The sequence below is a fragment of the Nothobranchius furzeri genome, chromosome 7 (assembly GCF_043380555.1).
Source record: "Nothobranchius furzeri strain GRZ-AD chromosome 7, NfurGRZ-RIMD1, whole genome shotgun sequence".
NCBI lineage: Eukaryota > Metazoa > Chordata > Actinopteri > Cyprinodontiformes > Nothobranchiidae > Nothobranchius > Nothobranchius furzeri.
Window position 1 is genome coordinate 75,778,599 of NC_091747.1, and position 24,506 is coordinate 75,803,104.

Sequence of the window (24,506 nt, forward strand, 5' to 3'; positions counted from 1 at the left end):
TGCTAATAGAACATCGCTGGACAGTAGGAGGATGCTGGGGATATCATTAGAGTGGATTATGTAGGCTGAAGTACTCCACTGGAAGACAGAAAGCTATTTCACCGTCACTGAAAGAGCCAGTAATGGAGGTGAAGTGGCCTGTTTGCTCCTGCTTGGGAAGGTAAATGGCTGTCTGTACATCGGCGCGCTGTCCGAGAGTGCTGACAGGCAGGCTCAGAAACCTAATGCACTTGAAGGCACATGTGAACTAGTGTGTGTGTGTGTTGGAGAGAGAGAGAGAGAGAGAGAGAGAGAGAGAGAGAGAGAGAGAGAGAGAGAGAGAGAGAGAGAGAGAGAGAGAGAGAGAGAGAGAGAGAGAGAGAGAGAGAGAGAGAGAGAGAGAGAGAGAGAGAGAGAGAGAGAGAGAGAGAGAGAGAGAGAGAGAGAGAGAGAGAGAGAGAGAGAGAGAGAGAGAGAGAGAGAGAGAGAGAGAGAGAGAGAGAGAGAGAGAGAGAGAGAGAGAGAGAGAGAGAGAGAGAGAGAGAGAGAGAGAGAGAGAGAGAGAGAGAGAGAGAGAGAGAGAGAGAGAGAGAGAGAGAGGGAGAGAGGGAGAGAGGGAGAGGGAGAGGGAGAGAGAGAGAGAGAGAGAGAGAGAGAGAGAGAGAGAGAGGGGCTCCATGCCTCTAAAACATATCGAACTGCCTGTACAGTCCGGAAATGAGAGTGGGGATAGGTCCTCCCCCTCCCTTCACCTCCCCATTCTCAGCCTCTCCGCTGGTGCAGGAACAGATTTGCACTATCACTGGCAGTAAAGAGGCTTTGTTCCCAGCTTATGGGTTCACATCTCAAACTGGAGGGGAAATCTGACAGCCTTATTTAAAACAAAAACAAAAAAAATAAAGACTTGGTGTACAGACATTAACAAATATTTATGATTTCATCAGTAATTCAGATGAATGCTCCTTGGGTTGAGCTGTGATTTCCTGATAGGGTTTTAATCATTAATTAGTGGAGTAATTTTCATCAGCCATGATAACAATGCAGTTTGCAGCCTTGCAGATGTGATTGCTTTATTTAACACCATTTGTTTGTTATTCCATCCCCATCAAACACAATGAACATTCTCTTGTTATTTCTGACACATTAACAGACTAATCAAATGAGAAAATCACAAACTATGTTCATAATGACTGGGGAGCACCAGCTTCGACCTCAAACTTTGTTCCAAAACTTATTTTATATTTTCCACCCGCAGTAGTCTGTGTGTCATATACAGTAATCACTGTCTCCCTGCTGAGGTAAATAACAAGAGACTTATTCATAACTATTTTTTATTACTCTTGGAGGCAATATTTCTTAAACGATGTTCATTTTTCCAACTTTGGCAAATGCCGTTTCCAGAAACCTCAATAAAATTACAGAGACGTGCATCTGTAGAGTTAATCTTCTGAAGGTGGAAAATGTTACAGCAGTCCTGACTCTCCGCAGGAACAGAGCTTCACCGCTTTAATCCTTTCCATCCTTGATGAAAGAGAGAAAAAAACATTACTTCTGACATCATGGCAGGAGTTGAACTTTGACCTGCATGTGAAGGCAGCACAGGGTGTGGCACAAAATATTTTCCTAATTTGTTGTAATGATGCAACTGCATGACAGATGCAAAAAATCAAAAGTAGGTAGGAATATCTATTTGTGGCAGATGTGTGTGTGTGTGTGTGTGTGTGTGTGTGTGTGTGTGTGTGTGTGTGTGTGTGTGTGTGTGTGTGTGTGTGCTGGGCTGCATACTTTATTTCTTAGAACAGGAGCTGATAGTCAGATGTAAGTACTTTTTAAAGTTTCTGTGGTATGGCTGCTTTTACATTGTGTCAAAATTGTAGGGAAATAATATTTTATATATATATATATATATATATATATATATATATATATATATATAATCACAGCACTCTATTGGTTTGGTGGGCCAATCTCACATGCCAACAGGTCTTGTGAGATCGTGTAATGTTGCAGGAGATCACTGTTTTCATGATTTAACCCAAATTACTCTAATGCTATTGTTTCTCAACAAAGGTTGTAGCCTGGCATGCCACCCTATATATGTGAATATATAGTCAGGCCACAACCCATAGAGAGATTTGTCATGGGACATAATCTACAGTTGCATTTCAAACTGTTTCTGCATGCTATTGGATCATTGAACAACGTGACATGCTCACCATTAGTCAACAGAGCAGTGCGCCATACACTGTCAAAGAAGACGCAGATACATCCTTTTTCTAAACAAAGGACTTAAGTACCTCTGTCTGCTTTTGACTCAAAGAAATGCTTAAGACTAAATAGTCCAAAGTTGGTACCAAAGTCATTTCAAACAAACTGTCACATCTTAGTTGGTTTGCTGAGTCGCAGTGATAGAGTGCTGTGATTTGGCCATCAAACTGATAGAGAGCTGTGATTGGGCCACTAAACAAATAAAGTGTTATGATTGGCCCACCAAACAGATATTGCGTTGTGATTGGCCCATTAAACCGATAGAGCATTGTGATTGGCTCACCAAACCAATAGAGCGTTCTGATTGGGTCACCAAATTCACAGAGAGCTGTGATTGGCCCATTCACCTGATGGAGCATTATGATTGGCCCACCAAACTCATAAAGCGTTGTGGTTGGCTCACCAAACCGATATGGCACTAACACATTTGCGTCGGTCAGGAGAGGATAGCGTCAGTTCTGTCTTGAACGGGCGGTGTAGTGTTCAAATATAAATACGATGGACTTATAATAATAATAATAATAGATTTTATTTGTAATGCACTTTACATTTCAATGAAATCTTAAAGTGCTCAAAGTGCTTCTCAGGAATGCGAAAATTTCGAGCCCGTGAGCAGCGTTTAAGATGCGTGGGTGTGTCTGTGGTGTCCTACATAATAAAATAAACAAAGGCAGTCATGAACTGTATTGGTTTTGGAGAATCTGGACAACATCATTTTATTATTTTGCTGTGCGTGTCCTCCTCATAAAACTGTTCTCTATTGCTGTGGGGCACGCACGCACGCACGCGCACACGCACGCACACACTGCATTCTCCTCCCACTGAGCAGCTGTCTGCCAGCTCACTGGGGCGAGCACTCCGATGCGCCGAGAACAGGGCCACACACACACACACACACACACACACACACACACACACACACACACACACACACACACACACACACACACACACACACACACACACACACACACACACACACACACACACACACACACAGCTCTTCTCGTTCCCACTGGGTGAGAGCCCTGTGCTACAGACAGAGAAGTGAACTCAACAGCATCCAGCATGAAAATGAATCGCGCATGCGGGAACCCCCTGCTGGGTTATTCTACTCACCAATTGGAGTTGGTAGGCATAATTGTAGCCGGCCAATCAGTTTGTAGTGTCTACTCTGTCCCAGTCAGACCGCTGGGGATGAGGTCTGAAAAAAAGAGCCCCCTTGGAGCCCAAAACGCATATCTGACCCTTGTGTGAAACCTAATTCCAGTACCGTACCCGTCCGTACTGATGCTAATGTGTAAGCGCCAATAGAGTGCTGTGATTGACCTACCGAACCAATAGAGCATTGTGATTGGCGAGACACAAGACTGTTCAGGCCTGTGGAGGAGTGTCCAGACCGACCCGCAAAGCAAAATCGTTTTGTTTGTGCTGCGGTCTGTCTAGATTTCTAGGCTATGAAAGATGGTCTTAGTTTAACACTCTGGCATGTTGTCAGATGGAAAATTAGATATCTGCTAAAATAAATTGGAAATGAATATCAGCCCTGACTTATAAAATCATCATCTGAAATTGGAAACCTGAATTGGCCGTCCTCATCATCACAGGGCGTAGGATGGCACTTCCTGTCAAGTCAGATGTGAGAAGTTTCAACTGAAAACCAGAGCAAGCTTAAATCCTCTCCCCCACTGAAAGATGACTGAATGCTCAGCTAACTCGAGTAAATAAAGACGGTGGAAGAAGGAAAACGTCTGAGATCCTTCTGGCAGTTTGAGGTAGCTGCTGATTTCCTGGCGCTGACACTGCACATAAAGTCCAAAAATATGGACTTCGAATTAATATTCTGCTCATCCCCATCGACTTTACAGCACATGATCAATCTGCTTTGTATTCCTCTGCAGCACCGGGGGAAGTCCTTTTTTTTCCTTCCATTTTCAGGATGGAAGCGGATTCTTAACGCACCTCTCCTCTGCAACTCGCCTCCGATTATTGGGAATGTTGAGAGGAGGTTCAATCAATCAATCAAAGCTTTATTTATAATGCGCCTTCCGCGACCCTGTCAGGAAGTCCAAGGCGCTGAACATGGTACATGAGAAATGTGAAACATTTTGAATAAATCGAAAATAAAAGCAATTCAAGGTTGTCCGCTTCAGTATCCATTTGGCCCGCTGCTGAGCGGCCTGCGTTATGTTGTCACTCCACGTAGGAACCGGAGCGCTCTCGAACCTAATAAGGGCCTGCCGTGAGTGGCAGCGTGGAGGAAAAATGGCTTGCCTGGGACGTTAATGTTTGTGGATCATCCCTCTGTGCTTTTATTGCAGCCTTGGCACTGAAATAGCATGAAAACGTCAGCAAGAAAAATGTACTCGCACAACTGCTGGAGAATATTTGTTTATTTTTTGGGCCTCGATTATTTAGCGATAAATTTCTCTGTGAAGTCTTTGGAAGGATTTATATTTCAGAGTGTCTAGCAGAGGTTTGGGATGCATTTCTGAGGAAGGGTTGATGCGTTTGAGGAGCAGTTATTATTGCAAATGAAGTGCAGCTGGGTGATGTGTTGCTCCTGCAGCTTCCCGGGTGTTTCATCTTTATTTATTCAAAAGTGGGAAAAAACTTTAAGACTCTTTTGTTTCTAAACCCGATTTGCTGCAAAATAAAGGCAATACTTATGGCTGGTAAAAAAAAAATAAAGGAATTGGCTACAGTTCGGTTAGGAGATTGTCTAAACAGTTGTTTTTAACAACTTGAATGTGACAACTTGAAAAGATAATAATGGTTTCTTTGATTCGTGAACAATTACATAACAAGCTGAGAAAACTGACTGATCAGAAGACACTGAAATGCATTGTGATGCCAGAAGGAACAAAGATTTCCTCAGGCGATACTGAGATCTAACTGACCTGCTGGTCCAGATTGTGACTGATTCCAAATTCTCAGAGAAGCTAAATAAATTCATGCTAGGTCTGGGCGAAACGGCCTAAATCAATACCAGGGTATACTGAGGAGTTCACATCGATAACAACAAATTAGGGATGCAACAATACCGCTTTTTTCCAAACCAATACGATACCAATACTTGGATCTAAGTACTCGCCGATACTGATTACCGATACTTCTACCACACAAAAAAAAAATGCTATGAATTGGAATACAGGTTTTATGTTCTTCTCTACTTTCAACAGGAAAAGACTGTGAGGTAGATGAAAAGTAAAATATATGAATAGAAATGATTTCAAAACTAAAATATTACATGAACAGAACCGACAAGTTACAGTGAAGCCACTTTCAAGCAACTGCATTGGTATCGGTTCCTGGTACCGGCTCCTGGTATTGGTTAACTCTGGTACCGGCACCGATACCAGTATCAGTATCGGTGCATCCCTACAATAAATGGACGATAACTACATGCATGCCCAATACAAGTTATCTACTAGATTGGGCTGTCACGTGTGTTACGTTGAGTCACGTTGTCATGTGACTCGAGGTGGTACAGCTTCTTAAGGAGACACTAACATCGCCAACCTGCACACATCTTTTTATTTTTTTATTGAATTTATTGACATGGTAAAATATTATCAGTTAGAGTCAAACGATAAATTTTCGATTTATCACCCAGCCCTAATTTATACCAAAAGAAATCTGATTTTTGAGTCTCGAATAACCTTAGTAGTTCTGTTTCTTTATCTCAACACTTTGAAGTTGTTAGCTATGCGTAGCATCAGAAAACTGAACCGTTGCCTTAAAGGGGCATTATGGAAGTTTGACAGCCAAAACATGTCTAGAAATAATAAATGTCTTCTTCATACATTCTCCTGCAATCCAAAGTGCTTTTTATGTGTGATCTGACAATTGATCAACCATTGCTTAAAAATGAAATACAGCTTAGCCGGTTAATTGCTGTGATCATAAAACACGTAAACGGCAGCACGCAGAACTCACGAGGCAACGTTTTACGTGATGTTTACTTGTTGCTATGAGTAATAAGACAGAAAAAGCCACGCCAAAATAAGTTTAGGAAGCCCACTAAGAATCGTAATAAAAGCATTTAAAATAAACACCATACACAGTTGAGGAAATGTTGGTTTAAGTACCTGATATGAAGCGGTCGCTGCATAAGCAAAAACCTTTACTCTCGGGATCCCACAGTTTCATTTTAGCCCGGTCACTAGCGCGTTTTATTACAATCATCCAACGTTTGTGGCGTTCCGGATCTTTGGGAATCCTGTAGACGGCTCATTCCTTATGTCGTCTTCGTCTGTTCTGCATCCTGGGGCACAACAGGAATCTACCATATTTCCCGTTTGATTGAGTTTTCTGACAATAACAAATAGTCCAGCTGCGGGCTTCTGCCTGCCAATATGGCGCCGTTTCGATTTGAACTGTTGCATGCTGGGAGAAGTGACGTCAACTCCCGGAGCTCTATATGTGTTGCTATAAACTACATGGAAGAACGCTGACATGAAAGACCAAATAATGTCACCACCTAGCATTGCAGGCGGTGTGGTCCCTTTGGCACTGTGTTGAAAGTGTTGGGAAATTTATAAAATATTGATAGAAATCAGTTATCGGCCATGTTTATATCAGCTCAAGTTTTCATATCTCTACATCTCCAGTGATAATTCGTTGGTTGGTGAAAGGCCTTTCATTTGATGATGACATCATGGTTAGATGTTGGTACATAGTACTGTTACTTTTAAAGGTGTGTTTCACTGAAAAAACATTATTAATGATTATAATCAGTCACTTTGAGTTTTCATGCAGGCTGAACAAGAAAATAGTCTCCTACACCCATCTCCTGCATCAGCTTCTGAAAGAAAATAGACGGTAAAACTTTAGGATTAGAAAATCCTGACAGATCTACGTCACACTATCACAGAACATGCATGGACTCACCCATCTTGGCTCAGGACGGGAAAGGCTGTTGTTGGTTTAGCGTTCAGGAAACAGCAGAGAACGTCTCAGCTAGTAGAAGCTAACCACTAGCATTAGAAACTCCACAGCACAGCAGGACTCCTCTAGGCCTGTGTTATTTGTGGAGATAAAACATCAATATTGTCAGTGGTAGAGTTGAGTTGTTGTTATCTAATCAGACGTGAGATGTCCAAATATCAGGAAATGACTCCAAATTCTGTTGTCTGAAGCTACTTTTACCTCCAGCTGACTTATACACACACATACACACACAAGCACGCACGCACGCGCACACACACATACACACACCCACAACTTACAAGGCATTCGTTCCTACTAGAGACCACTGCAAATGTGCTGATTAAACAAGTGAACCACAGCTTTAATATAAATTGTCAATCAGACATTTGGTCTGAACATAGCACAGCTATTTAGATAGGACCCAGTCCAATTAAACATAGCTCTAAAGTCAGATACAACCAGAGCCATACAGGGTTTGAAAATCCATACCGGCCTTCAAAACCAGAATTAGTGAATCTCTACTTTAGATGGTTCAGTAGAAACTGTGTCTTATAGTAATAAGACAAATCCACAGTCAGGTCTAGGGAGACTATCAGACCATATGAGGAGCGTTTAGTACCATTAAAACCAGGACCATCTCTTGTAGTACAAGTTAGGCCTAGTCCACACGTAGCCGGGTTTTTTAATAAACGAATATCCGCCCCTCCAAAAACTTGCATCCACACCACCTCGTTTAAAAACAAAACTCTGTCCACACGTACCCGGATAAATACGTTGTTAAGGACATGCCAGACCTGTAGGCGGCAGTACTTCCCCCGTTCTTAACCTCGTCCTTCGCCTGTGGTCTTCCGCAAGGAGCAGTAATTCCGCTTGCAAAAACAAACAAGCAAAAAGCGCTTGGACAATTGATAAAGCGAGCGCAGCTCTGAGGGCATCCATGCTGTCGGCTAGTGTAAACACAGGTCGCACACGTGATGTCAGCATTTTTTTGTCGCGGAAAGTGACGTTGCGGACTTTAAAACTCCGGTTTTGTCTGTCCACACGCAGACACCCAAAACGGAGAAAACGCAGATCTTCACTTTGGCCGGAGTTTTTAAAAAGATCCGTTTTCGTGTGGATGACAGGCCAAAACGTAGAAAAATATCTACGTTTTGGCAGATCCCCGGCTATGTGTGGACAGGGCCTTAGACTTCAGGGTTGAGCCGTGTCCTTAAGCTCTGTTTGCTTGTAACCTGATCAGTTTTTTAATTTCTAAACATTCTGTTCTCGGTCGTGACTTCATTTGCTTGTTCACATGGCATTGTTTGCGTGAGACACCACAATCCTGGAAACATATAAATAGAAGCATCTGTTTAAAGCACAGAGGACACAACACCATACAAATGATCGCTGTTGAACTCAGTGCTTTGGTCACAGCAAATTTGAGGACAAAGTATTGATTTTAATGCCACACGTGCATGGATAAGTCCACAGTAAGCAAAAAACTTCCCTTTTTCATTAGTGGTCACAAAGCCGTGTCCTCGAGTGTCACTATCCTGCAAGATTTTGAAGATTTTCTTCTCCAGCTCACCTGATTTGAGTTCATGAGTGATTAACGGGCTTCTGCAGAATTTGACGTGCAGAGGATGTAAATTAAGTTTCAAGGAAATATCTAAAACATACGAGGTAGTGGCCTTTGAGGACTGGATTCAGTGACGAGCTCAACTGGGAATGGTGTGTGCTTCACACCAGGGCATTGACATTTAAAACCAGTGAGATTTTTGTTTAGATTTTTATTTTATTTTATATTTTTTAGCAAATTAACCACAGTTTTTTTTTCAAGATTAGTTAATCAAATTCCTTCTGGCATTTCAAAAAGAACATTGGCTGCAGTGTTCTGTCAAACTCAGGCTCCAACACGAGTCCCAGAAGTCTGGGATCCGTCTCTGGTTTCCCTTGAATGATGCTGTGCAGAAGTACTGATGCAGTGTAATCACTGAGGCTAATTATGTTGTGCAGTAATGATCACGGTTCTCTCCTGTCAGATAAGAAATGCACTGGTGGGGAAAACGCAAACATATATTTTATTCCAGCATTTTAGCTGAGTGCTGTGAACCGTGCGTTTGTTGGGCAGCACGTGATCTGGCAGCTGACGCCATTCGGTGATTATCTTGATTTCTGAACTGTCACGCCAGCTTCCAGAATCCACCCTGACCCTGGCCAGCAGCCCCTTGGGGAAGCACATGTAGGTTTACTGTGAAGAGTCAGAGGAACGTGATATATACCCAGGCCAAACAACCTTCTGATGGTTCAGCTGACAGTGTGGAGGCTTAGCACGTAAGTGTTCTGTAGAACCTGTGGGTTCACATCCCCCTGAAATGCACCCCCCCATGGATGAAAAGCTTCTGTCCCGAGGCTCGATAGGAAAAGACATGAATCCTGTGACCAAATCTAACATGGAACACTCACACACCTGCCTGGACCCGTAGGGCTTTGAGAGGAGAAGTGAAGTTCATGAGTTCAGGAGATGAGTTCTGTCACACACACACACACACACACACACACACACACACACACACACACACACACACACACACACACACACACACACACACACACACACACACACACACACACACACACACACACAGAGAGAGAGAGAGATGGGTACCTTTGACATTTGAATCGATCCGGTACTAATTCCCGGTACCTACGAATCGTTAACGGTAACAGTTTTCAATACTTTTGAGTGTTTATTATTTTAATTCTCTTTTATAATTAAATATATATTTCTCAATATATAACAATATTTGATAAATATCACGATAAATAACATTCAACTGTTTGTATTTTAACATCGTCCTTGTAGTTTTACAAGCTGATAATTAAACTGAAGCGAACATCTTTACTGTGAACTAAATTTACTGTGTATCTTCATTCCTTTTGCCGTCTTTTTTCATTTGATTTTTCCTATTGGGAAGTTAGAATTTCCGAGGAGAAAGCGAACGCACCTTTAGCTGATAACTATGGTAGCAATGGAAGCTAACATACCAAGCTAACGTTATTTAGCTGCTGGAGCAGATTAAAACGATAATGCCTCACACTTAGATTGTTGTCACTGGTTTCATCTTCACCCAATCACCCGTCGCATTTAGTAAAGTGAAGCCAAACTTTAGAGCGCGTTCATGTTCTTCTAGTCGGGAATTCGGAGTTTCACGGAGAAAGCGAACGCACCATTAGCGAAACGGAAGCTAACAAATCAAGCTAATTATATTTACCTACCGGAGCAGATTAAGATGAGGATGTCTCACTTAGATCGTTGTCGCTGGTTTCATCATCACCCAGTTACCCATCACATTTAGTGAAGTGGACCCAAGCTTTAGCGTGCGTTCTTTCTACCATGCTGCTCCGTTTACAACTGGCTCGCAGCGAGCGACGACATAACGCTCTTGCGCATGCGTAGCTGTCTAGACAAGTTCTCGTTATGAAGGACGGGTACCGAAACGAGGCACCGTTTGAAATGACGTGAATCGGTGCTCGATCGGTACTATGGAATTCGGTCGGTACCTTAAAAAGTACCGAATTCGGTACCCATCCCTACACACATACACATCACCCCCTTTAAAGAAGTTTTGAGATATAAATGTATGAATAATGCATTTCTCCACTGCTAACACAAACAAACGAGCATGAGTGATAGTGATGTATGTGAAGCTGCTGGCTCGGTACTTTTTGAACATTATCATCAGATTTTTAAAACACTAATGAAAATAAAGCGTCTGTGATTAATCTTTTCACAATAAACATGATACAGATGGTTTGTGTCCACCATCCTTAATCAGCTGTTTTCCTAATAACTGAAAATAATGATGAGATGGGATGGTGGAATGGTCGCGTTTCCTGTGAGCTGTGTGAGTGAGCGAGTGGACACCCCACCCCCACCCAGCGTTCCCACCCAGTTCTCCCTGGTTCCTGAAGGAAATTAGGCACATGACTCCGCTCTCGTATGAGTCATCATCTTCTCTACGTCCATCTTTTTTCCTTTTTAAAATTTTCCAACGCTGCTCGTTCTTCGTTGCGTTGCCAGCTTTAATTCAGGCTCGTGCACATATGAGTTCCAGATGTTTCTGGATGCGTCTTCAAGCAACAGCCCTCGCCACGCTGCAGCGCACAAGTCCATAAATCATTGTGTCTCTTAGTTTTTGTTGCAGGGGCTTGTTTTGCTCCTTCGTACCTGTGGCACGTTGCGTCTAGAGTTCGCCCTCGTTGGAAAAGAAGCTTTATACTTTATTCATGTTATTCAAGCCTCTAAGAGGTGATTCATTATTTAGAGCTTCTGCCTCCCTAAGCCAGTTCACTAAGTACATTTTTGGCTCTGGGATAGACTCACACAAGCTGTATTTTTCAATCACGACGGCGCTTCCTGCTCCCTCCTCTTCCTCGCCTGCGCCTCATACATTTGGATATGTTGTGCTCAGTTTTAGTGAAATGGCCTCATGGGGTCCAGAGTGAGATGGCTACAGTATTAATCAGGCGAGCTCACGCTGCAAAGCGCGCAGAGCAAAGTGGTCCCCCCCCCCCCGGGGGACATTGGTTCCACATGAAAGGAAGACCAGAGGGAGGAGCCCAGTTGTTTTCTAATCTACTGATATGAAGTCACAGAACAGGCAAATCTGTTTTCCTCTTATCAAAGTGTGTCGTAATTGCTGCAGAAAGTGGAATTTTTATTGGAATACATTAGCATAAACAAAGCTAAGGTGTGGATAAAGTTCAGACGGCTTCATGAGCAGAGGACAGGGTTCCTGTCAGTGGGTTGATTTCTCGGCATTGTGTTTTGGCTGCAATCGCTCAGCAGATGTTTGATGTCTTTGCTTAGAACATTAAAAGCGGGAATGTAGCAGAGATTTCATCAGGGCTCGTGATTGCGTTTCACGCCAATGGGCTTCGCGCGCTCCCTGACACTCCTGACCTAATTCTGATTTAAGAGCGGCGGTGACACTCGTTCTTTATCTTCCTGTCTTTCATCCGCCGCTCGCATGAGCTCACCCACCCCCTGTTATCACGCCGTTACGAGCAGACAAAAGATCCGCTGGGCGGAAAACTCGAGAGGAGGCTGAGTGTGTGTGTGTGTGTGTTTGTGTGTGTGTGTGTCACCGGTGGAGTTAATTTGATTAGGAGTCAAAAACACCACCGAACTAAAAGTCCGATGGAGAAAGGAGGAGATGAAAACTGCTTCGTGTGGAAACTAAAACTGATTTGTCTGTTTTTTTATAATAATTACAGAAATCTGCTCTCTCTCTTTCAGAACAACGACCCCTTGACCCTCGGTTACCATGGATACGCATCTCACAGCCAGGTAAGGGCAGTTACACACCTGCAAGAATATCCGTTGTGTAATCTGCCACATTCCAGCACGCTGCAGCGTTAAAAGGGCTCAGCGTGGCTCCCTGAAACACGCAGTGGGGGAGTGGATTTTAATTTAATGGTTGTGTAGAAGAAGACGTGCCTCCACAACTATCACTCTTCTATTCCTATCCTCCACCTACTTTCCTTCCTCGATGATAGTAATCATCTCTGAGCATGCAGGACACGTTTATTTCATCTCGAAACTTTTAGACACGGAGACATTCGGCGCTTTTCTGCCCACAAACCAACACAAACGGTCATAATGGAAAATTAGCTGCATCACATGTTGTTGTTTTTTCTGTGTGTGTGAATATGTTTGTGTGTAAGTAAACAATCTGTTTCCCTGCATTTGTATTAGCTGGCTGATTGTGTTATTAGACTGCTCGGTTTACGTGGTTAATCCTTAGATCATCCTGCGTTCATCCACTCATCCTCTCACGCTCTGCTCGTAATCCTATCATCCCTCTCTCCCCGCGATGCGCTGCAACCTCTGGCTGCTTATCTGCACTCAATCTGTCTTCGGTCTGCACTCAAATGCTTTCATTCCCCACAATAAGAGAGGGTTGTTTTCTTAATGTTGCTAAGTGGATGCCCAGAAGTCAATTAGACAGACGTGATGTCGTAAGATGAGGGACTTTTGTGGGGAGGAATCTCTGACTGGACAAGAAAAGGAGTCAGTCGGGGACTTCTGCCGGGGCTTGGAGGTGTGAACTGACCTGGGAAAAAAGGAAAAAGACAAGGAGGAAAACAATGCCGTCTGGGCAGCAGAGACTTCAACAACACCGAGGTGCTAAACTGTCAACAGCAGTGTGAGAATGATGCGATCAAAGGCTCCTGGAAGGACGAGACTGGAGAGCAGCAGCAGCTCTGTGGGGAGCGAGCTCAGCTCTAGCAGAAAAAAGCTGACAGATTCATCCGTCAGCTCTCAATGTACAGTTGTTGCTCAGGAGGGCTGGGGGTTGCTGGTGCGATACCCCTCCATAGTCTTTGGCTCTATGAAATCATCACAGTTACATTTGTTTGCCGTTACATGGGATGTCCTACACGACTCAGTGATAGATTAAGCTTACTGAGCATGTTTTGTACGTAAAAATTAAGTGTAGCCCCACATGAAAATGTCCATATTGTCCCGCAGATTTGTGTCTCTTGCTTATAAGCAGCTGCAGTGAGAAAGTGGCTCCAAGGTCCTTCAGACTTCAGGTCTGCAGTTGTTAAAAGTTATTAGGGGAATCATTTTTCAACAGTGTTTTAAACCTTTGACCTGCAGGTCAGCCACTAGGAAACGTACATTGCAGCATGTACTGAACCTAAGAGAAAAACAGATAAATTAATAAACTATATGTAATTCTTATAAATGTTTCATTGTATTATAACCATCATGGCTCTAAATTTTTTATTTTATTATATTATATTAAATTATATCATATCATATTATATTATATTATATCATATCATAATATATTATATTATATTATATTATATTATATTATATTATATCATATCATATTATATTATATTATATCATATCATATTATATTATATTATATTATATTATATTATATTATATTATATTATATTATATTACATTATATTATAAATTAAATAATTACATTATATTTAATTTTTAAATATAAATATTGTTATTTTTCTTGGTAAAAGCATCAATTAACCAGAAAAAATATATATCTTTAGAGAATTTTAGTAACATAATTTTTTTCATTCTGTAGTTTCAATTTTAATGTAATGAAAATTTGAGTGTAGGGATTAAATGAATGCTTGAGTCTTTCTCTCAGGTTTGCAGGAAAACAGTTTTTTGTGTGTGCTCATCTTTTATGCACTGGGTTATGTGCACATTATTATTAAATAAAATTTATGAATTATGGACAATATTTCTAGAACAATTTCCTCGCTAAAAATACCATATCTGCCACGTGGACTCAGACAATCAAAAACTTTTAGTGGTCGGAAATGCGCTGCGGACATTGATTGGTAATAATTTAAAAAAAGGAAATTATCTTTGCAATCTTTTGCCTTCATTTCATTTTAACTAGAACATTGTTTTGAAAGAACCATACAAATGGTCAGTTTTATCATTAAGAAAGAGAAAAGTAATAGTATAAAAAATACATAATATAAATATTTTAAAATAAGAAAATGTGACAATCCCGTTTGTTTCAATTCAGTTAATCTCTTCCAATTATTATAATTTTAGTAAACTTTATTTTCTCTGCACAGTTTGGTCTAGAGTCTCCATTAGCTGTGTTTTCTGGGAGCGAGGCAGCGTATTGTAAAGCTTCTCTACTTGATGCTCACAAAATGCTTACCAGCAGGATTAGAGAGACTCTGTATTACAATACAAACAAAAGTGGCAAGGAGCCAACAATGCGGCTGGTCAGCCGGCTGGTCAGCAAACGAACGTGTTCAGAAATAAACCAGGAAAAATGGAGCAAAACCCAACAATGTGTAAGTGGAGCAGTCTAAAGACTCAAGTCGGCTCAACAAGCAAATGTTGATGCATGTTGTGTTCTTAGGAGACACTTCCTAAAAAGTCATGTTGCACTTGGAGGGAAAAAAGTTTAAAAGTCTTCATTTGCTAACAATAATGTCTCATCCTCAAAGAAGCAGCCCTGTTAATTTTGCACTCCGGCTGTGGAGCGAAACGTCTGCTCACCTTCATGCAATCATAATGTTTTAAAAGCACCAAGCAAGTCATTCCAACCAAATGTTTCATAACTATGAATATTTGAACTTGCTGCAGTAAAGTAAGAATTATATGAATAGCTTATAAATGCTCCCATTCATTTAAACAGTCGTACTGCAGCCAGCCACTAGGGGGCGCTTGTGTTCCATCCCTCTGTGTAGTTATGCTGCTAAAATAAACCTCTAACTCAAAATCATTGCACATAAATAAGCTCCACCTGCTGGCCCAAACTGAAACATACAACAGATTTTTGACAGTGGATTGATTCATTAACAACTTTTGCAGTAAGTTTCATCTAAAATAAAGAAATGAAAGGTGCTGAAATAAATCTGTAGGGTTAAAAGAAAAAGAACTATGTGATATTTCTGTTTTTTCTTAAGGCTGATATAATACACTGTTTTATAAACCTGATATGTGAGCACATTTTTTATTTGATGGCATAATATGAGCACGTTTTGTCCGAACTCTTACTGATGCCTAAGGATGTATTTCAAAGCCCCAGATAAACACAACAAAACAGTATATATCTGCATTATTTGGTGAACTAGATTAACAATCTGTATTTAATCCTAAATAAGTCTTTTCCTGAACCTTTTCGTTTCATATTAGTTCCTAAACCAGGTCACAGTCAGTTAAACAGTACTATAAACTAGACAGCACTAATTAAAACTAAACTCTCCAATACCTGAGATGGAGACTTGAGTCTGACATTTGCCAAAATAAAGATTCAACGACCTTAAACACTTGGGACTCGACTTGGACGTGGATAAAGATTTGAACCTGAAAGACTTAAGACATGGCTAAGACTTCAACCGCAAAGATTAAAGACTTAACTAAGACTCAAATTAAAGACTAGAGACTTGACTAAGATTTAAACTTCAAAACACTGAAGACATGACAAAGACTTAAACCTCAATGACTAGAGACATGTCTAAGATTTAAACCACAAAGACTAGAGACATAACTAAGGCTTAGTTTGGAAGACTAGAGACTAGAACCTCAAAGACTAGAAACATGACTAAGACTTAAACCACAAGACTAGAGACTAGAACCATAAAGACTAGAAACATGACTAAGACTTAAACCACAAGACTAGAGACTAGAACCATAAAGACTAGAAACATGACTAAGACTTAAACCACAAGACTAGAGACTAGAACCATAAAGACTAGAAACATGACTAAGACTTAAACAAAGACTAGATACTTGACTAAGATGTAAGCCTCAAAGACCAGAGACTTGAACCTTAAACACCAGAGACATGAATAAAACTTAAACCTCAAAGACTAGAGACATGACTAAGACTTAAACCACAAAGATTAGAGACATAACTAAGGCTTAGTTTGGAAGACTAGAGACTAGAACCTCAAAGACTAGAAACATGACTAAGACTTAAACCACAAGACTAGAGACTAGAACCATAAAGACTAGAAACATGACTAAGACTTAAACCACAAGACTAGAGACTAGAACCATAAAGACTAGAAACATGACAAAGACTTAAACCTCAATGACTAGAGACATGTCTAAGATTTAAACCACAAAGACTAGAGACATAACTAAGGCTTAGTTTGGAAGACTAGAGACTAGAACCTCAAAGACTAGAAACAAGACCAAGACTTAAACCACAAGACTAGAGACTAGAACCATAAAGACTAGAAACATGACTAAGACTTAAACCACAAGACTAGAGACTAGAACCATAAAGACTAGAAACGTGACTAAGACTTAAACCACAAGACTAGAGACTAGAACCATAAAGACTAGAAACAAGACCAAGACTTAAACCTCAAACACCAAAGGCTTGACTAAGATTTAAACAAAGACTAGATACTTGACTAAGATGTAAGTCTCAAAGACTAGAGACTTGACTAAGACTTAAACTTTAAAGACCAGGGATTTGAACCTTGAAGACTAGAGACGTGACTAAGATTTAAACATCAATGACTAGTTATGACAAATACTTAAACCTCAAAGGCTTTGTCACTCCAACTATTGTGGTGTAAAAGCACCGTAAAGGTGAGAATAGAACCTTTCATCTTGACAGTGTGCAGGTTGACAGTTCGTTTGTCTGCATAGTTGAACCCTACAGAAGCAGCAGCGAGCAGAAGCAATCCATAAAGTTGTCACCACAGCCTGGTAAGAAGGAGCTGATTTCACATCTCTAGAAAACAAGATGGAAGTTTGTGTGATTTCTTAATAGAAATTTGACAGTGTGTGCCTTTATTATCCCTGACTGATTAGTTATCCAGATGCTATTAGTAACAACTGTTCCTTGGGTCTGTTTTCTTTGTCGTTTGTATCTATAGTGCTTCCATTTTAGATAAATGAGACAGGTGCGTTAATGTAAACAATCCGGGCGGTGACAAAAATCTAGGCTGCAGGAGGGTTGGTGACCCTAGCGGTCAGGCACCATGACATCAATGCATACTCACATGCAGAAAGTAAAAACAAGTCTCTACCCTAGGGTTGTTTATGTGAGGAGTTGTTGTTTGTCAGATAGTACGCAGTTGCCTCTGATTTGTCACATGCACATTTCTAATTGTTGTTCTTTGGCAATGCTGGAAAACTGAACCGAATCTCCCCTAAAAATTCAACCTTCCTATCAAGGCTAGGTTTAGACCCATTCCCACTATTGGAACTTAAGCCTGATTTATACGTCTCAGTGAGCTCTGCAACGGAGACGTCCACGGAGTGTCGGAAAGGTTTTTACATGCAAACGTCAGCACAGGCAGCGGAGAGTTCTCCGCCTGGCCAACAGAGGGTGCAGCACTTTTATGTGGTATCCTGCTACCATAACACTCATGTATCCGGTCCTCGATGGTGTATTTGCTAATGTGTTTATATATTTCAGAGACTTTACAACATGGACAAATTTGTCCTTCATTCTCCTCCACCTCTTCATGCCGTCGCCACCTCTAACCCCACGTTTCTTGTCATTTCCGGCCATGTTAGCTCTGTATCTTGTGCTCCTGCAGTCACGGGTAAACAGATGTTCATATTTTCTGACTTTTTCCACGATGCGTTCTTCAATCTGTTCTGGGTCTGCCGCTAAATATTGGCATTTTCGACGGATGTCTAAAATTTTGGGCATGTCTCCAACACCCTCTGTGTCGGAGAGCCCTTGCGCCGAGTCATACTGGTGTTGCTTGTCTCCACACTGATGCAGGTGAAGAAGTATAGATTAGGCTTCATGGGTATTTTTACCAGACCTCAGGGTTATACGCATATCTCCATTTCACCAGAACATCCTGAAAGGACCACTTTTCAGGATAACTGGGGTATGAATTCACAAGAGTCACTGGATAGAACTTGTGGTTATTTCTTACTGACCGGTTGTAAACTATTGGCAAACGTCATTAAACGTCTACGATTTGTAAAATTGGAAGAGTTGCTGGAGAAGCAGAATGAAAGAAGAAGAAAATATGCAGCATTCAGGCTGCTTTAAACCTAACGCAGAAAAACGCGGCGTGATTCACAGCGCTTTTGTGGTCTCCTTTTTTTACGGCGCTCCTTCTGGTCATTAACTCATTCACTGCCATTGACGACTAAAGTAGTCATCTTAAATCCAACCGTTCACTGCCAGTTAGCATTTTTTTTTTACTGCGTGGGCGTCGGAATGAGCCCCCGCACCGTGGGAACAAACATCTCAGCTTTAAAGCCGATCTTCAACCGCATACGTCACACGTCACGTGATCAGGAAGCAGAAAATCCATGTGTTAGGAGATCGTTTTGGGCCGCTGCTGTAAAAAAAAGTGAGGCGCGAACCGGAAAAGCTTCTGCCGATCACAATTCAATAACGGATTATGAAAGAACGGATAACGCTGGAAACACTCGGATTCTTCCTGATGTAAGAGGTGCGTCTCCGCTTTGTTTTGGTTGTTTTGGCGTCGACATCAACGTAGCGCGCAACGTTCTGTGACTCTTAAAAAAACTGTAAAAACGATGAGAAACGCTGGCAGCGAAGGGCTTTACCGATCAGGAAACGGCTGGCAGCGAATGAATTAAATGCCATTTTTTACATCACACACAGCTGCTCTCTTGTCCTACAATGGATTCAGTTACAGCATACTTTAGCTCTGTTGGCCATCAGGAGATGTGTATTCACAAACGAGAGGCATTGTTTCCATCTGTAAAAGCAGAAGTGGGGAGAACATTGTAAGGTGCAGTACAGGGACGGCGTTAGGCCCGGCTACTTGGGCTCAAGCCCCGAATGTTTTATGAAAAGCCCCGGATCTAAATCGTGGAAGTAACATGCAGTACCAAAGTCCAACAGAGAGGGAGCAGCTGGCAGTAGTTTGTATGCAGCCTGCCTGAGCCTCCACCACTGAAGAAGCCCTTCAGCAGCCGGCTTCTTCTACACTCTCTGCCTGAAACACATGAGTGAAGATGGACATAAGGACGTTTTTTAGTCCAAAAGTACGACAGAACCCCAGCTTTGATGAGACTGGTGTTGACTCAGGTTTGTGAGTCTTATTTAAAAATATTTGTTGTGCTGCTGGTTCGCCTAAAGTTAGCTTATCAGGTAAAGTTTTTGGAGAAAGAAAGGGAATATTTACTATCATCTCACACTAAACACTAACAGGAACAATACTCTGCCCTGAAAATGCTTAATATGTAGCTTCAGATTAAAAATTATGTGGTACAAGACATATATGTATGATGTTGACTAGTGACTAGTGCGTGTCACGTGTGTGTGTGTGTGCGTGTGTGTGTGTGTGTGCGTACGTGTTAAGCCCCGGATCTTCTTCAGTCCTAAATCCGCCCCTGGTGCAGTATAGCTCTCAGCCTCTAGATGGTGCTATCAGAGAAAATAACTCTGGATTTCTGCTTCAATGTCCGTGGGCGCCTTCTGGCGCTGACATCAGTGACGTCACTCGCACTGAAATGGTTGTGACTTAGCAACAACTGAGAGGACCGAGCGTTTACCCTGTCACCTTTCCCCCTTTTCCCGGATATACTTTTATTTTGGAAACGCTACGTTTGCTTTGGTCTCGGTTCCTCTAGTAGCTCATTCTGGAAAGGGTTCCTGAAATGGAAACTTTTGACTTCTTGGGAACAAGAAGCAGTTGATATTGAGAGTAATGAGAAGAAATCTAAAAATAAGCACTAGCAATAAAAATATTAATACCAGTAAATAAACATTGCACTGTAACCCAAATAGTTGTCTTTATCCACGTCATCGGTTGCTCTGTTCTCTGTTTGACCCAGTTACCTTCACTTATTTATTTATGGTAAATTAGAATAATAACAGTCAGAGAAATGGTGATCAGCTACCAAGCTCACATCATTACGTAATAGTTCCAGCAGGTCTAGTAGCTTTTTAGCCCTTTTGATGTCAAGAAAACATCGAATAGCCCAGTTTTAATATTCTAACTTCACTCTAGCGGCATTTGTGCATTCGCATTGTTCTAAAGTGCAGTCACCGGCACATTTGCGTAACAAGGTGCATGTCTGAGAGAGATTAGAGGGAGAAAGATGGAAAGTCTTCTCTTTCTCTCTCTCCCAGTGGTGCCAGCAGCCCCAGTTAACTCACCTACATGGAGAAAGAGAACAGAAGAAGAGCGAGAAAGAGGAGGGGAGGACTGCGACATGAGAAGGATACCGAGGGGAGGGGAAAGTTTGCAGGTGTGACAGAGGCAGAGAAGTAAGAAGAGGGGGAGAGGCATCGGGCTTTCTGGGTGAGAGAGGAGGAGGGGGAGGACTGGTGAAGAGACAGAAAGAGATGAGCAGGCAAGGGCGCAGCAGCGAAAACGACGGCTGGGGGTAGAAGGAAAGCAAGGAGCGAGTGGGAGACGGAAAGAAAAGAGTGAGTGGGAGACAGAGAGAAAGATAAAGAAAGGGGGAAGAAGAAGAAGACACGCGAGTGAGGAAGAGTGACAGAGACAGAGGCCAGCAGAGGAGGAGGAGGTAGGAGGCGGCGGTGGGGTGGGGATTGGCAGGGCAGGCGGAGTGAGCGGGGGCAGAGAGAGGGAGATTTTGAATCTGTGAGACAGACAAGAGAGACTGAGCTGGTGAGGTGACAGAGCCTCGGAGAGGGAGAGAAGGCGAGGCAGTGCGAGAAGAGGAAAGGAGCGAGGAGCGGCGACTGTTGGGAGTTGTTGCACACAATACGATGATGGGACTGTACTATCCTAACGTGTTGTCGGTGAGTGTTTGTCTTCTTATCTTTCCGTGTGTCGGAGCCGAGGCGTGGGCTCCTCTGCTACGTGAAGCGGGATTGGAACGGCCGGTGCTGTCACCGACTGGTAAATGTCAATTAACCGCTAACCGATGAGGAAACGCTCGACCCGTTTGTCACCGCGACCCGTGCAGGACCCCCGTCCGGGTCCTGCTGCGACTACTCTAGGAGTTGCGGAGGCAGCTATGAGGAGTGAAACGCCACAGTTGACGACAGCAACATAGAGGCTGGAGATTGTATCGCCGCAATTATGATCCGCACGAGCGGCGATGTATTATTGTTCGCCGTTGTTGTGGCATCTGTTCCCCTGCCCAGAGCTAAAAGCGTGCACGCAGTCTGAACAGCAAGAGCTGCCTCAGCCAGAAACTGTGCTCGGCCATGTATTATGTATGCTCAGAAGAATCTGTGCGCGCGCTGTTACAGCTGGATGTGGCGGTTTATTACACGTCTTCTGGCATCAACTCTGTCCAAGCAAAAGAGTGAAAACGGAGAGGCTCTTTTTGAGAACGGGGAGGGGGAAGGAGATGTGAGAGAAAAGTCTTTCTTCGGCGTGGACCCTGCAGCTGTCCCTGTACATCGCCCGAGCCCGTGAGCGAAGGGGACAGGTGTCCGCAGAACAGTTGCCCCTGCCTTTGTTTAATTACTCACCCTGACTTTCCAAGGCTTCCTTCTGGATCTCTTCTATTCGGCTCTGAACACCTCCTCCCTAATTTCTGTCACACGTTTCACAAACACACAGAAGCTCGAGCGCACAGTGGGCTGCAAACTTGGTGCATGAAGTGTCATGTTCATATTACATTTCAGCTGGTGTGAGTCAGGATGAGAGTGGCTTTGTGTGTGTGTGTGTGTTTGCTGCCGTGTGTGTGTGTGTGTGTCGTTTTCAGCTGTACCTTGGAATCCCGCTCTCCTCACTGATCTCTTTTCTCCCTTCTCTCGCTCTCCCTGGGGCCCTGGCAGCTGTTATCTCAATGTTTTCCTTTAAGAGCCCCTGGATGAGAGGGGGATGGGCTGGAAAAGAGAGAGAGAGAGAGAGAGAACGGGAGCACGGGAACAGAAAACAGATTTTTAAGGTGATGGGACACCCTCGGACAGTGGCCAAGCAGCGCCTCGGGTGAGGACGGGCGACGTGGTGGTAGACACGGGGAGCACGTGACAGTGCTGCAGGTCAACTGGAGAGAGGCGGTTTGCTCGGTGACGCTGTTACACGCTGTAGAGCTGACTTTGCAGTTACGCGTGTGTAAGCGCGCGAAGGTGCTGCATGATGGGGGTGATTTATTAGCCCTGCCATGGTGCTACTTGTGCTAATAGCGTTGGCCCTTTCTGCAGGAGCTGGAGCAGCAAATCGGGTGCAAGAGACAGAAATATTTTCTCAAGCCCCACCTAAGTGTGTGCCCCGAGGCGAGGGAGAGTCGCCTACCTGCTTCAGAAGCTGAGCACACACACCGCCACGCTTGCATAAACTGAACAGGTCATGAGGTTTCAACACCCCACCCCCTCCCGCCACCTTCCAAATCTTGTTATTGATTCTTCGCTGCGTTTACAATGATGGTTGTTAAATGATCCCAATAAGCTGCGTTGCCGTGGAAACTTGCATGAGTCACTCGTTTTGTGCTGATTGTCGGCTGGTTCGAGGCACGAGGAGAAATGTAGATGAGGAGAGCTGCGAGAGGTTCAACACCTTTTGGATTGTGGGAAGACAAGAGTGCGACTGCTTCATTCCTGAGCCGCCGGGACAGTTTTGCCTCTTTAGCAGCTGTCTCTTAAATGCTCTGCGAGAGGGCTCGCTGCGAGGCTTCCTAATGGAACTGCCTCGGAAACAGGTAGGGGGTTGCCCTCGTCGACTCTTCAGAGGGTACAGTTGACAGTGACAACGCCGTCCTCCAGCTGGCTTGCGTGCATTTTTAAAAGGCAAGCCGGACAACAGGACGCGTGTTGTGTTCACACAAAGCCCTGCCTAAACAAGCCAGACTGGTTTCATGGTCGCATCTGAATTTTCTCTGCAGGTAAACACACATCTGTCCCTGAGTTTGTGTGCTCACCTGCGCACGTGTTTACCTGGTGTCATCCTCTTTTCTTGTTCTGGAGTGTTTATTTTTCATAAGAGCCACCGGCGTGTTAAACATGAAGATGACAGGAAAACTCGAGGGTTGTGTGAAGAATCGGATTCTCCCACTAAATCCATGGGAGGGAGGGGAGACCCTACAAGGCCGAGGATAGAGGGGGGGTGGGAGGCGTTTGTTTGACAAGCAGACTTGTTACCCTATAAGGAGATGGAGAAGAGCGAAGTGGGCGGAGCTTGGACGCTACTGATATCCTGTTGCTATGAGGCAAATGAGAGTGATTGACATGTGTGGGGGCGGGACGTATGCGAGGGTCCCGTCTGGATTTTATGAAGCGTAAAGAAGTGAAACGCACAGCAGAGAGTGGGAGGAGAGGGAGAACAGTGGCAAGAGGAGAGGGGGGAGCGAGCGAGTGGGGGAGGGGTGGGGGAAGATGGATGAGGAGGGGTAGACGTGGGATGGAATAATTTAACGAGAGGGTGTCTCCTGGCTCATCGCTATGCATCAGACACGTGAACGTTTCTCCAGCTGTTTGCAGCATGGTGAGCGACACTCGGATGCTGAGATGTAATCCGAACGCTGAACACCCCCCACCCCCCCACCCCTGCCCGAGTTAATCCGATTTTTTCACCGAAATTTGAGCAGCTGTTAAAAAAACGTGAACCGCACTTTCCGTGGTTCAGTTTGTTCAACTGGCCCTACAGAGTTAATGCTAGCGGCCAGAGGAAGCAGGATCCTCAAATGTCATTATTCATGTGATATGACCCGGTGCTGGCCTAGTTGTTAATCTTGTTTTTCTTTTCTCCTCTCCTCCTTTCCTTTCCTCTGCTCTTGTCTCCCAGTGTAGCGTGTTGAGATCGTTGCAGACGAGCACGCTTTATAACGTGCCTCCTCAAACGCACTCAGTGCTGCTAAGTGACCCGAAAAGAAGCCAGCTACAGCTACCGCTCTGAGTCACAGGCTTCGCCAGGCCAACACACACACTTACACAACCCTTAAT

General features: G+C 43.3%; 1 protein-coding gene and 1 long non-coding RNA gene across 6 annotated transcripts in view; one reads left to right on the plus strand and one right to left on the minus strand.

Moving 5' to 3' along the window:
- The window catches only part of rbfox2 (RNA binding fox-1 homolog 2), a 70,699-nt gene that overhangs the window by 5,288 nt on the left and 40,905 nt on the right, over positions 1–24,506 (plus strand). For 4 of the 5 annotated variants that reach the window (XR_001572580.3, XM_015954248.3, XM_015954247.3 and 1 more), the window contains one exon: positions 12,464–12,514. Coding sequence is in view for 4 of the 5 variants with exons in the window: in XM_015954248.3 (XP_015809734.1) it covers positions 12,464–12,514 (51 nt within the window). In the remaining variant the exon portion in view is untranslated. Of the gene's footprint in view, positions 1–12,463; positions 12,515–20,842; positions 21,414–24,506 lie in introns of those variants that run through there. The other variant, XM_054751624.2, reaches the window with a different exon arrangement.
- LOC129167209 (uncharacterized) lies at positions 661–23,648 on the minus strand. The gene is made up of 4 exons (XR_008566043.2): positions 22,337–23,648; positions 7,141–7,268; positions 7,034–7,054; positions 661–1,500 (listed from the first exon to the last, which is right to left on the minus strand). It is a non-coding gene; the product is annotated as an uncharacterized lncRNA (long non-coding RNA).